Below are 14,190 nucleotides of genomic sequence, written 5' to 3' on the forward strand. Positions count from 1 at the left end.
ACAGTTTGCTTACTGTGCAAAGCTTACAGTTTTGGTAATATAGTCATATAGTTTCCTTAGCAAAGCCATAGTTGGCAGGAAGTGATATTCAGCAAGCAGGTGGTTTTTGTGTGTGTATGTGGTTTTTTTTTGTTTGTTTGTTTGTTTTGTTAATCCCCTTATCCATTTCTTTTTTTATTCAGAAAGTGGAAAGAAAATTTTATTTTTTGGCGAGTGCTACAAATCCTGAATATAACAATTTGAGATTGCCCCCGAGCTGAGCTACAATAACACACAAACATACATTCTGGACACTGTCAAATAAAAATCTCATTTGGCCTGGAAAATAGCTTCATCTGGTACATGAGTTTTGTTATATTACTATAATTCTCAGCTAGTAAAAAATGCGTTTTTTGTAATGTCTTTTCCTAAAACTGAAAATACCATTGTCTGTCCCATGTACATATCAAAAGAAGCCAAACTACTTAAGGACTAACAAAATAAGTCAAAAAGACTAAGTTAACTAACTATCTTGCCTGATCCCTGAACATATTTCCAACAATTACAGTTATCACTTAGAAATTAAGAAATTGATTAGTAAAATAAATTCACATGCAACTTCTAACCCCAACCTCCATTACTATACCACATTGTCATCTCCCTAATCCCTTCTTTGCAAGTGAAAAAAGCAAATAAGATGGGACTTGCCATGACACAAATCCACAATATTGTACAGTGTACAATCCACAGATGGTGGCTTCAAAGGAAAGTCCACAGTGAAGGCTAAGAAAAGGACCTCCCTGAAGTATATTTTCAAATAGCTCACGAGAGAGGAGAGATTATAGAAGTTTGCAGCCCACCTGTTCTCAATATACAATTTCTATTTCTGATAGTCTCTGTTCATTTCTTTCTCCCCGTGAAACTGGGCCAATGCAATCCACATGGCAGCTGGAGTAAGTCTCCTTACAACCTCTTGAGAGAAGAACAGCAGGGACACTCGATGTTCTCAGTGAATCCCTCCAATATCAGAAGCAGAGAAGAGATTCTTACAGAAAGGGAAAATCCTAAATGGCAACTGGTCATCTTCCTGCCTCTCAGAAAACAAGGAAGAGGAGGAACTCAGTCTCTGGGCTGTCACAGAGCAAGCCATAGAATTTGCTTCCAATTCTTAATACTGATCAAATTCCATAGCTACTTAACCCAGGAAGATTGCAGAGCTTCTGGGAAGTAGTCTGACAGTCACAAGGGCTATTGTCACTTAGATATTGCCAACAGTCTAGAAACTATTTCAGCTCACCATTAATTATACGCACTGCTGCAGCTAGACATGAAAAAAGGCAAAAGGAAAAAGGGTATCCTTTACCAAAAAGGACACATCAGCATTAATATTAATAGGTTAAAATAAAACACAGCCGGATATCATGAATTATCCATGAGATCTGATTATATGAAATCAGATTCCAAGTGCTATAAGGTTGGGAATAGTGTCTTCAACCCAAATGGTTTTTCATTTATAAGTGTCAGCAATAATGACCTCAGGTTATTTCATTATTAATTTGGTCTCTGTTTGATAAAATACCATGATAGTTCCACAAGATATGATGACTCAAGTGTTCCTCATGACTAAAGATGACATTTACCTTATACAAATCACCCAAACTGGAAAAATCAGACCAAAGGGCCACAATTCAAGGGAGAAGAACTCTTTAAAGAAAGGCATACTGCGAAGCCAATTCTTCTTGAGTAACCTACAGGGGCTCTCTCTGACAAGGCCACTGATGCAGTTTTGAAACAATCAGTTAAATGATTGTGGAGATCCAGTTCCCTGATTATTGATTGACCTATATATTTTTGGCATCAGTTATGCCCTAGAGGGACTGATTTGACAGGCAGTTAAGGTCCATGGTAAAAGTAAATTATGAAATAGCCAAGATAAGCGGGCCAACTTCCTAAGAAGATTAGTTTCTTCTGTTCATCAGAATATTTTAGGTGTTAGGTCACAGGATGCAAATAGGCATCATTTTGAGAGAACAGAGTATTTCCTTATGATGATTTCCATGCCAAACAGCTAATACACACACACATATCACAACACAGCAAAATTATTAAAACATATGAAATAATCCCCTAGGTCAAAGCTGATTAATCTTAAATGACAGACTATCAGGAAATAATACTGATGATCAGGATATATTCCTAGTAGTATATGTATACTAGATTTCAAGTTGAACTGTAGTTCTGGTTTAGTTCCCAAATATTAAAAGCCAAATATTGAAAGTCTGGTGTACTTTGGTCATTGGTTATGCCCCTGGTATTTAATCCAGTAGGCACTGGAGAGTTTCCCAGGATTACAAAAAAAACAGCAGGGACTGCTGTTTGGGCAGTGCTAAAGGAGCGAGTTCTGTGAAGACAAGGTGCATTAAAGACTCTTAGAAGTAGTTCATCCTGACTTGCTTTGACCCTATCAAAATGCCCTCTTGCCTTGGCTTACACTCCTAGTGTAACTCAGGGCCCCCAGATGTGGAATCCAGACCTCTCCCCCAAGCCAGAAGTCAGAATGGGGGAGGTGAGGTCAGGAAGTAAGGAGCAGGAAAGAATACTCATGAAGCTGACAGTGGAGTCACGCAGAGACATAGAACTAGAGACTGGTGGGTAGCATGAGACTATCAGCATGCTGGGAAATTTGTTGTGGCACACTTTGGAAGGCTATAAGGAAGGGTCTTATTTGATAGAAGTCCTGGAGGGAACAGAAATTTAGAAGAGGAGGCTCCTTGTTGGTGGGGAGGGGAGACTAACTATCCCCCAATAAAAAGCACGCAAGATAAGTCTTTAGTGTTCTAAGCATTAACATATGTATAAAGTAATTAATGCACAACTGATGCATGGCCAAAATGCTCTAGTTTCCAATTTAAAATGCTAGAGAAATGACATCAGCTGCTTGTCATTCCACTTCCCATGACATACATTCTAGAGCTCTATTTATTCCAGTAGATTTAACATTTGCTTACAACCCCCCCCACCCCAAAAGACAAAGAAAATATCTTGCACACATGCCACAGGGCCTAAGTTTTGATTTTATGACTTGACTCTAAACAAAGAAACTAAATTTCAGAGAAAAAGTGTGACATGGTGTGTCTTATAATTTCTGTGTCACACATGCATACTGTACCTGAAGAAGTATCCACTGTGAAAAGGGAAGAAAACTCTCCTGGAACCAGCTCATATGTCACAACTCCATATATCCCTGAATCCCTGTCTGTGGCAACAACATTGATGATCTCTGTTCCTGGGTGCGTATGACTACTGATGCTTGTCACATAGCTGGCAGGGTCGAAAATAGGTTGATTATCGTTAATGTCTTCTATCTCAATACGAACAAAAGCTTGGGCACTTAGCCCACCCTGTTGAATAAACCAGAACAAAGTAAAAATCAAAGTCAGTTTACAGTTAACCAAATATATGCCTCAAGGCATTGCTAGAATATAAAACAATCTACAATGAAATTGAACAAAAACATTTGTTAAAAGTAACTATGTAAAGGGCACCTATAAAACCCAGAAAATTGAGTTTACAAAGTTAATAGTATATTTAATGCAGCTCCACCGTGCTAGCTACTGCAGTAAACAAAGGGATCTATTTTCCCATGAAGGAACATGAGGTATAAGTACAAAACTTGTTAACTCTAACAAGAGTTATCCATGTAAATCCCTTGTACTTCTTGGCACATAGGATTTCACAGTCATCACCTATTGTGCTTTCTGTGGCTTCACAGATAAAGGTCAGGCCCTTTTTCTTCAAGAACAAATGCCTCTAGCACTTGAACGAAATGAGAACCTCCGCTAGTTGTATTAGAATTAGGGCCCCATTTCCTCTACAGACTAGCTTCTAGAGGGCAACACACAGTTCTGACAAGCCATCCAGTACACATATATATACATACACACACACACACAAGCCCTTGGGTACTCAGAGGCACAATGGGATTGAATTCTGTACCAGCAACCTCTATATTCCATTCCCTACGTTCCATGGCAACATTAATTTAGTCTACCGACATGAAATACTACCCATTCCCATTTCCCACACAAACACACACAACTATGGCTCATAATTTTACATCAGTGAATATTTTTAACTAATACACAATTACTTTTGAGCATAGTTTTTTTGTTTTTTTTTTGGCTATACTTTCCCGGAAGCCTGACTCCACATCCTGGTCCTTGGTCCTCCTTTCCTCCCTGTGCACCCGGGGGGCAGGGGGGAGAGAGGAGGTGGGTTAGCCTTGCAGCTGTCGTCACTAACTCATCTCCCCAGCTCCTTAAGACTGCGCTGCTATGCTATTCTCCACTTGGCTTACACTTCTGCCTCTCACACACCCTGGCTAGAAGCCAAACTCTTGCACTGGCTCCATGGAACAATACAGGGAGCATCTACCAGTTATTAACTCAATCTTGTGGGGAAGGCAGCAACTGCAGGCCAGTCTGAGCAAGGCAGAACTACAGAAAAATGGCAATATGGCAAATTCCATAGCAAAAATATTGAATTTTGTGCCATCTTGGAAAAAAATGAATTTGTAGCTGCAGAATCATGGAGGCCATAGAGCCCTGACTGAGATGCACAGTCATTCACGTCTCAGCACTATTGTTTTAGGCTTCCTATAGATTTAGGAAAGCACTGCTGTATCAGTTTTGCTTTGGTTCACATTTTCAAGGTTCTCTCTACACCCATAAAGGCTACAAACATAATTTTAACAAAGCTGAGATTCTGTAGCACGATACTGTAGCAAGAAGCCAATTGTGTGGCAATGGAATGATGGGATATACAGATTTCTGCACATGCACTTGACAGTATATTACAACACGGATGGAAGAAGACACTCCATGGATACAGTGTTTGATTTTCAAAGAGTTATGCACAAAAAATGTGTACATGTAAGTAATTATAGAGACTGCACACACATATATTGTATACTGGCATGAACAAAGGGCAAGCTATGTTTCGTAATGCTGAATTTATGCATGATGCCACAGAAACCATGGGTGTAACTTAGATGTATATTTCTGCATGCACCATTGTGTGCCACATTTATTGAGAAAAATGTTTTGTCCTTCACAAAACTATCCAGAGTGCAGTCCAGTTACTCAGGCTGGGATTTTCACTATAGTGCAGTAGCAAGCTCAAAAAAACTGCATTCAATCTTTGGACTGTTGACTCCATAGACTTGTACTGAATTGCTGAGATACAATAAATAAATCCATCAACAGCATTAGCTCTGTAAATTTTCTCACTGAGGCTTTCATTTTTCCATATTTTTTCACATAGTCATGTTGTCTCTATAGCCTGGCACTGATGATGTCATGACGCTGTTGTGAGGAACCTTAGTTTAAATGTATGAGGAAAATTAAGACTATAATGTAAACTAATGAAAAATTACTTATTTGCAGTATTCTTACAATAGACTGAATCCTGATCCCACAAGCAAAGTTAAAAGAGTTTAGTCCACAGATGGAGATTAGGTTGAAAATGGAATCCTTATCCCCACCCATTTGGTGCTGTTGGGTTTTCTTTTTTGGGGGGGAGGGGGGACAGAGAAAGGAAAAATATGGAAAAGGGGGCAAAGGTGGGAGGATTTTAAGAACAGCAAAGTATTATGGGGATTAATTTTAAACCACTTGACCCAATCTGTGTTCTTGACTGCTAAGGAAAAATGCAGACATTTCACTCTCCAATCTAAGAAGTTCATTTTAAGGAGTTAGACTGTAAAATCTTTTTTGGAGGGCGGGAGAGGTCCATTCTGAAATATTTTTAGAAGGGTGGGACGTGAGATGGGGGAGTGTAACGGCTGGTCTACCTCACTCCTCTCTGTCCTTGTGCTAACCATTGTTGTTGACGAGCCAGTGCCTCCTTTTCCTGACCCTGAAGCATATCCATTAGACACAAGTGAAGAGAGGCTCTACTATTGTCATCACCCAGTATAATGGATGACATGCAACCCTTCTTGTTTTGATGCAGTAGAATTTCTTACCGTTACCCTGGCAGTGGTAATTTTTGAGAAAGATCCCTAGTGACTGGGAACAAATGATTGCTATTTCTAACCACATGAATATGCTCCTTTATCTGTTCAGAGACAAGCATGACAGTTGATTATCCAGGAAATGAAGACTGATTTAAGCATGCCCATTGTTGAAAGAAAATTACATTTGTTAAAACATATTTCAAGCAACAGTAGAACACTGTTGTTCATTCTGCCTTTGTATTCTAGAAATATTGCTCATATAACTTCATGTCTCTCAAATGCTTAAATAACCTTTTAACTACAATTGTGCTGATTGATGGAATGGCAATAAAGTTGGGTACAAGTCACATTGTTGTGATTCTGAAATTTTGTTACATGTGGAACAAACAATGAACATGATATACTGCTACAGAGCTGAAATTACCATAACTGGAGACTCTCTTTTCTCTAGCAACATCCAATCTATGTAAAAACATGAAGCTAACAATAAACCTCTCAAACCATTCTTCAAATATAAATAATACTACCTTCTTGACAGAAAAGCTTCTACTGCTTAACAAATAACTATGATGTTATGTAGAACAGCTGCATTTTTGCTGTTTACATTGTAAGACTGCATAAGAATCTGAAAGGATTTCAATTATAGTTTCCAACATGCTGGGATATAGGATTTCATTAAAATTTTGTTCCAAACTGAAAGGTTATATATAGGGTCTCAAGACTTGAATACAAATTTTATTTTCTTTGAAATATGTTTATGCAGTTTTTAAGTTGTAATGCTGTAGTAGGGCAAGGAAGGAATAGAATTAGCCACTAATTTCAAAAGCTTTACCTTCAATGGGAATTTTGCCTGAGAAAGGAGTGCTGAACTCGGCACTTTGTGTATTACAGTAACTGCTTTAACTAAAAAAAAGAGAAGAATATTGGTAGCTGTTACATGTAACTGCTAAAACATAAGAAAGAGACAACAAGCATAAGTCTCTCTCTATACACAACATATAGTAGGAAAGCCATTTAGAGTTTCAGCAGTATCATCACACTTTCATCAGAATCCATCTAAATACCAAGGAGCATTGGGAAAGTTTTAAATGTTGAACTGATCCAACTGCTTTTGGTGTTTGATTAAAAATTGACCAGTCAAGACACAGCCAATATTATTTTAAGGGCTTTCATAGACATTTCCATTATAGAATACTTGATATACAGCTGTCTTTAACAGTTCAGAAGACATAATAGCATTTTATTAGCTAAATGACTCCTTTTTAATAACATGTCTAAGTGTCATATATAATTACCCAGTTTAGATCCATTTTAGTTTATCAGGTAAATGACATATGATTTATAATGTTTACCAATATCTTATGAATTTGATAATTCTGAGGTCTAATCCTCTACTCCTTTCTGAGATAAAGCTCCCATTGGAATCCTCATTTCAGGAATGGCAATTTGGCCTGAGCAAACAGTGGAGGGATAAGCCGCAGATTATTAAAAATGACTGATTTCAAAATTGTCAAGGGTACAATATACCTTGCAAGCCATTTCATGTAATTAAGTAAACAAAACATATTTCTAAAATTCCTGAACAAATAGATAGTATCAACATTGTTCTTTATAGTGTTATGTATCAAGTGTCCCCTGACAATTAGGTTAGAATATGCACCATATATAGTGCTCATTCTCTTTTTTCCTTAAGATTTATGTTTGTAAAAACTGTCAATTGCATTTACTTCTAATTTTCAAAAGATTATGTTTAATAGCAAAGAATTTACAATTTCATCTGCGTAAATAAGAAAACAGACCATTCTGAGTGGACTAGAGGGATAATCATCTCTGAGCATACAACTCAATTTTCATCATAATCAGTTATGTAACTTCACCTTCATATTCAGCAGATGTGCTTGTATGTGTAATTAGAAGTGATTTCTTTAAAAGCACCATGCTTAAAATGCTTTGTCCTTGACTCCCTGCAAATGCAATTTCTGCAGAATAGATTTGATTTTGAAACTGTTTTTAAAATACAGGCAAAAGGGCTAGTCTTTTCAATCTTTCAGAGGAACAAGCATTCAAATGGGACAGGAAGACAAAACCAATTAAATTGGAACTAAACAAATAAAGATGTGGAAAGAATGTGTTTCTTAATGTTAATAAACTTTTTAATGTTAATGTATGGTAAAGGAATAATCTGTATCTCCTTTACACAGAAGTCATAAGATTTTCAGATTTGTAACTGCTGCCTAAGCACTACAGTGGTAGGTGCATTTGTAGTGCAGAGGGAGAAGGATTCTGTCTCAGCATTCCTACAATTACATTTTTTAGTACTATGGTAGGTTTCCTCTAGCAACTGTATGGACCACTGTTTGTTTGGATGAAGTAGAACACCAAACTGTTGGACATCATGTAATTAATGCAGGTGAGCACACAAAAGGATAGGGCTATGTATCTTAATTAGCAATAAGGCTTGATCAGAGTGTAACTGCACAACACTAAAAACATACACACCGTTTTTAAAAATTGGATATTGTTTCATACATGCAACTGAGTTTATTTTAATGCCTTGTTGTACACATTGTACAACAACATGTATTGCTAGGTTTACCACCATGGGTATAAACGTTCTGGATACACATCTAACCAACCCAGCGAAAACAAAACATGGAATTTCTTATTGCATTGCATTCTGATTGTAAATGATAAACAAAGGAAAACTAAACAAGTCCATTAAAACATATCAGGCCTTATTCTCAGATCTTTTAAAAGCAAAAAAAGGTTATACCATTTTAACCCCCTTTCTTGGTCACCTTTAAGACTATGTTAGGCCTTTCATTAAAATTCCTGTTTTTCATATTCTCTTTCTGAAAAACTCACCATTGAGATTGACATTTTCCATGCCTGGTCTCAACCTACAGCTGAAAAATTTTGGAAGGTTTCCTGAGGGAAATGCCTTCACCTGTTTTTGTATTATTTGAGAATGAAAATCATTATATTCTTGCAGCAGTTCAAGATGTTTTTAGTTCACTAGTAACTCAAAAACACCTAAAAAAATGGAAGTTTGCAGGTGGAAAGAGAATTACAACTTAAACATTACATTTAAGCACAGAAAAAACAGGAAATGCACAAAATTAAGGCTCTCCTAATATCATTAACTTGTTCACATCACACAAATGTATTATTTCTAATCACTTGTTTAACTATTTAGAGCCAAACTGTGGCTGAGCATTGTGCAGGTTCATGTGGGAGGAGGGTTGATGTGCGTTTCTCCCTCTTTCTGCTTCCCTCACACACAGGGACCAGCCACAATCACAAGTCTGTGGTCTCTAGAGGACACATGCTGCTTTTTAACTAGTACCCAAGTGGCAAAAGCAAACACAAAAGGAAAAGGGAGAAGCCAGGACCCTCACCCGCCACAAATGGGCTGGCTATGGAGGGGAAAATGCGCTGCATGCTTAAGTGGTGGCACAGGATCTGCTAGCCACAAAAACTCCAGGAGACATAGTTTCTCATTAAAGCATAATAATTCCTGGAGCTTTCGTAGGAAGTTGTGGTTATATACCACAGCTGTATTTAGAGTTATGGTTTACTGGTATAGTCCGACTCTAAATGGATACCTAAGGATATACAGTATGTGATGTATGAGAAAATTGATGTTACTGAACACATAGCTCTCAATCTGCAAAGGTCCATATATGGAGGATCATGTGTGACAAAGACCCCAAAATGAACAACACACACAAATTATTCATGCAGGTGCTGTGGGATTCATTCCTTTCTATAACCTTACTTACAACAGTTCTGATGTAAGTAATTTTTGATAATAAAAGGGGAGGGATACCAAACATGTAGATAACGTAGGGACTAAAATGAGAGACGTCTCTCAAAATGAGGTACGCTTCACATGTATGACTTAACTTTTGTACATATTTAAATATGTAACTTCAATGATTCAGCAAAACAGAAGGTGGGATTGTGTGTAACATATGTTGGATTTCTTTGCTGTTTTTCAACTTGCAGTAATACTGGACCCAATCTTGCCCCCACTGTTATCAATGAGAGTTCTGTCATTAGCTTTCATGACAGAAGGATTGGGTTTCATAAGTAGAGCTGGCAGAATAACTGATTTTTCAGTTCATTAGCAGTTCCGAATTTTTTTTTAATCAGTTCAGCTCGAACCGAAACAGTTTTCAAAATATTCAGCAAATCAAAAAAATCAGAAAAATTTTGTTTTGGGTCAAAGTAAATGCTTCATTTGACCCAAAATGAAACATTTAATTTCAAGTTCAGGTATTTTTCACCTTTTGTTTAATAAAAGGAAACAAAGAGCTAGATTCCCTTTTACCTAATGTTTGGGATACTTGCGGATGTGAGAGACCCAGATTCAATCCCCATTCTGGAGCAGGAGTTGAACCAAAGTCTTTCCCTCTCTCAGGTGAGTGCTCTAACCACCATGGCACTGGGATTGGGGAGGAGAGGCTCTTTCACTTTCATTTTCAATAAATAATTATTCACTGTCACAGGAACTTGGACCGTGGTGTCCCTCCTCTCAGGTGAGTGCCCCAACCACTGCGCTACAGAGCCATTCTCACATTCTCTCTCGATAAAAAAGTGGAACAGCTTCAACTGGAGATGTTGAGGTGACTCATCCCAAAATAGCCAATAGTGTGGTGCTTAGGGAATTCACCTGGGAGGAGGGAAGACCTGGGTTTAAATCCCTGTTTCAGTACAGACAAGAATTTAGGTCTCCCAGATGAGAGCCCTAACCATCAGGCTATAATATATCATATCATCCTCAGCTTTGTAAAGGGCACCTAATTCCCATAGTGAATCTAGCCTGAAAAATTAAAGTGATTAGTTTTGACATTTGCTGAAACAGGCACAAATTCATGAAATGAATCAACCCAAATTGCATTTTTTGGAGAAAAAAAATTTAGCTGAAAAATTTCACCCAGCTTTACTCATGAGTATCTGTGACGCATGGCTAGAAAGGGTTAAACATCCTGCAAAATAAATAATCCTCAAAAGACATGTAGGGAGATAATGTTTGTGTTTTTGTGTATTTACATATGTATGAGCAGGGTTGACTATGTAATCAACAGTCCCTGTCTATGCTGTACTCTAATAATTCAGAGGTCAAAAGGACATCCTATCATGGAAATGAATTGTAAACACGGGATATCTCAGTATTCATCTCTCTTTGGAATGTACTGTGAATGGTGGAGGAACAAGCAAATGGCCTTATGTTAATTCGTATAGCTAAGTACCAGTGATGGACCTCCTTCAAAGTCATCCTAATTAGCTTTTGTTCCCTGAGGAACTCCAACTTGTCCAAATACACGAAATTGTATAAAAAATCCTTGGGTCCTGATTCTGTCATCTCAGATCTGCTTAAGCTTCTTCAGGGGAAGTTTGAGTCACAAGACCGAGGTCCTAGTTATACTGGTACGCCCTGAATATGATATTTGGACATTGGACTATGACCTATGAACCGAATTCTAAAGAAACTCTGCAATTACAAAGCTCACCATCTCTGCTATGAATCTGCACCTAAATGAATTGAACGCATGCCTGTATGTATGTTATTCTTTTAACCATACTCTCTCTCTCTCTTTTGTTTTTAATAAATTTTAGTTTAGTTAATAAGAATTGGCTGTAGTGTGTATTTGGGTAAGATCTGAAACATTCATTAACCTGGGAGGTAATGTGTCCAATCCTTTGGGATTGGTAGAACCTTTTCTTTTATATGATGAAATAAGATTTACAGAAATTTTCATCATATTTGACATGGGTACCTGGATGGAAGCCTGACGCTGGATCACTTTAAGAGAACTGCGTTGTTTGGACTTCTAAGTAACCAGTGCGGTAATAAAGAAACTGTTTTATGCTGGCTTAGTAAATCTAGGTATTGGAATATCCACCAACTTTATGGGGATTGTCTGCCCCATTCTTTGCAATTCACCCTGAATGACCACAGCTGGCACTGTGCACACCACTAGCACCCCGGTCACAGTATCAATTTAACAAAGGCAATTTTTATACTCGTCTCCCTGTGGTCACTTCTGAGCAGTTCTGCTTCTCCCATTGCTGCTTCTAAAAAGGCACATATAAAAAAAGGCAGACAGGCTCAGAAATCAAATCATGGAGAAGAAACAAACAGAGTGAAAGAAATTGATAGTTCTACTGCACCATTTCATTTGTAAAATAAGCTGTGTACCACCTGGAAAATTCACTCTCCTCTTCTTCATTGTCTATTTAACCTTCTCAGTTTCTTTCTTTCTTCCTTCCTTCCCTCCCTTTGTCACTACCAATGACCCTTCGCTCTTCTCCCATCTTTTCCCATTAATTCTCTCTTCTTTTGCCAAACCTTTCTTCCACAGCTAACATCTATCATTCATGCTCCTTCCCAAGCATTGAAAATAAGCATTCAGGCTCCATTTTCACTGCAAAAAAAAAATTAATGTTTGTTCTTAACTCATGTTGTTAACTCAGGTTAAAATCGCAGTGAAGACACAGCAGCTTGGTTTTTAATTCACATTAGCAGCTGCAGTTCAATCCCAGGCTCCCTTAAACACTTTAAGGGTATGTCTACTCTGCAGCTGGGAGGTATGATTCCCTGCGCAAGCAGAAAGACACTCGCTAGCTCAGCTCAAGCAATGTGGATGTTGTGGCACAGGCAGCAGTTTAGACTAGCCATCTAAGCTCAGACCCAGTCGGCTGGGCAGGCTTGGACTCAGACATCTAATCTGACCTGAACCACTATCAGTACTGCAGTGTCCACACTTCTATGTTTAGCATGCTAGCTTGAGCTGAGCTAGAATGAGTCTGTCTACCTGCGCTGAGAATCACACCTCCAAGCTGCAGTGTAGACATACCCTAAATCAAGCTGCCTATCTGGGTTACCTCTGTTGCCATCTCTTCATTGCTATTTTAAGTGGAGTTAACTAATACAGTTTAGCTATCATGAGATAAGCACATATTCCCCCCCGCCCTACCTTTTTTTTTTTTTTTTTTTTTGCAATGAAGACATACTGTAAGGAGCCAAGAGGAGGTGCATGCTACAGTAACGCAACAGTGGAGATAGAAGGTGACTCAGTACCAGCTCTGATATACACTAAAGCACAAAGTTTGAAAAGTGGGCACGGATATTAGGTGTCAACTTGAGGAACCTAGGATCTGATTTTTAAAAGCACTGAGCTCCCACAATTAAAAGTCAAGTCAATAAAATGCTCAGAACCTCTGAAAAATCAGATTTCCTTGAAAGAAGATAAATCACAGACTTATCCAAAAATGAAAGAGTCTATAGTTTTGGCATGCCTACAGTTTTCTCATGATTCTGATTTAAACTTTATCACTGGGGCATTAATCTGATCAGAATACACATATAACATTTCCATCTGAGCCTCTTTTACTACATTTTTATTTGAAAATCACAGAGTTTTGGCAAAACCCAAATCTTCTGAGCCAAATGAAAGGGAAATGTGAGAAACTCTTAAGACTGCCAATGCTCTCATCCAGATCAAGTATCCATTATTAATATATCTAATCTTGAGACTGCATACACATATATGTATTTTCATTTCTATTCAGCAGCATTATTTTTACCCATCTGAAGATAAAATATGATTTACCCATAAACTTTAATAACTTTCTATTATTCTCTGATTTATTACCTTAAGAGCAATACATTATTTCCAATTAAAATGTCTGCAACATCCACATTCATGGCCATCCAACAGCTGGACAGATGAAGGGAAACATGACAAAGCCAGTCAGTCAGTGGTGCTTGACAGCAGTGTGAGACAAGAGCCCGATGTGTGAACGGCAGACCTTCCCACAGTGGCTACAGGTCCACCTGCCATATGGCGGTTGGAACACACACTGTTTCCTGGCTCACCTGCGGGCCTCAGTCTGGGCTATCTGATGGCTCTTGACAATGACTGCACCAGCCTTGACCCGGCTTCTTCAGATTGAGCAGTTGTGGGTTGTGTCTTCAAGCTGTCAATGCGAATGCTGAATTTCTTGAGACCCTGCTTGACCCTGTTGCTGTATTGGAGCTTTGGCTTTCCTCTGCAACATTGGCAGTTCTTGAGTTGGCCACAGAGCATACCCTTCAACAGACGATCTTGAGGGATATGTTCCATATATCCCAGCCAGCAAAGCCTGTGAGCATTCAGCGTAGTCTACATAGACTGTAGGTTGTCCTC

At 38.3% G+C, this 14,190-nt stretch overlaps 1 protein-coding gene across 1 annotated transcript in view; it reads right to left on the reverse strand.

The window, feature by feature from the left end:
* Positions 1-14,190, reverse strand: part of DCHS2 (dachsous cadherin-related 2) — a 209,046-nt gene that overhangs the window by 83,964 nt on the left and 110,892 nt on the right. Inside the window, exon 3 of the mRNA XM_034771520.1 lies at positions 3,149-3,380. Within this exon, the coding sequence (XP_034627411.1) occupies positions 3,149-3,380 (232 nt within the window). The remainder of the gene's footprint in view (positions 1-3,148; positions 3,381-14,190) is intronic.

Source organism: Trachemys scripta, chromosome 5 (genome assembly GCF_013100865.1).
Source record: "Trachemys scripta elegans isolate TJP31775 chromosome 5, CAS_Tse_1.0, whole genome shotgun sequence".
Classification (NCBI taxonomy): Eukaryota; Metazoa; Chordata; order Testudines; family Emydidae; genus Trachemys; species Trachemys scripta.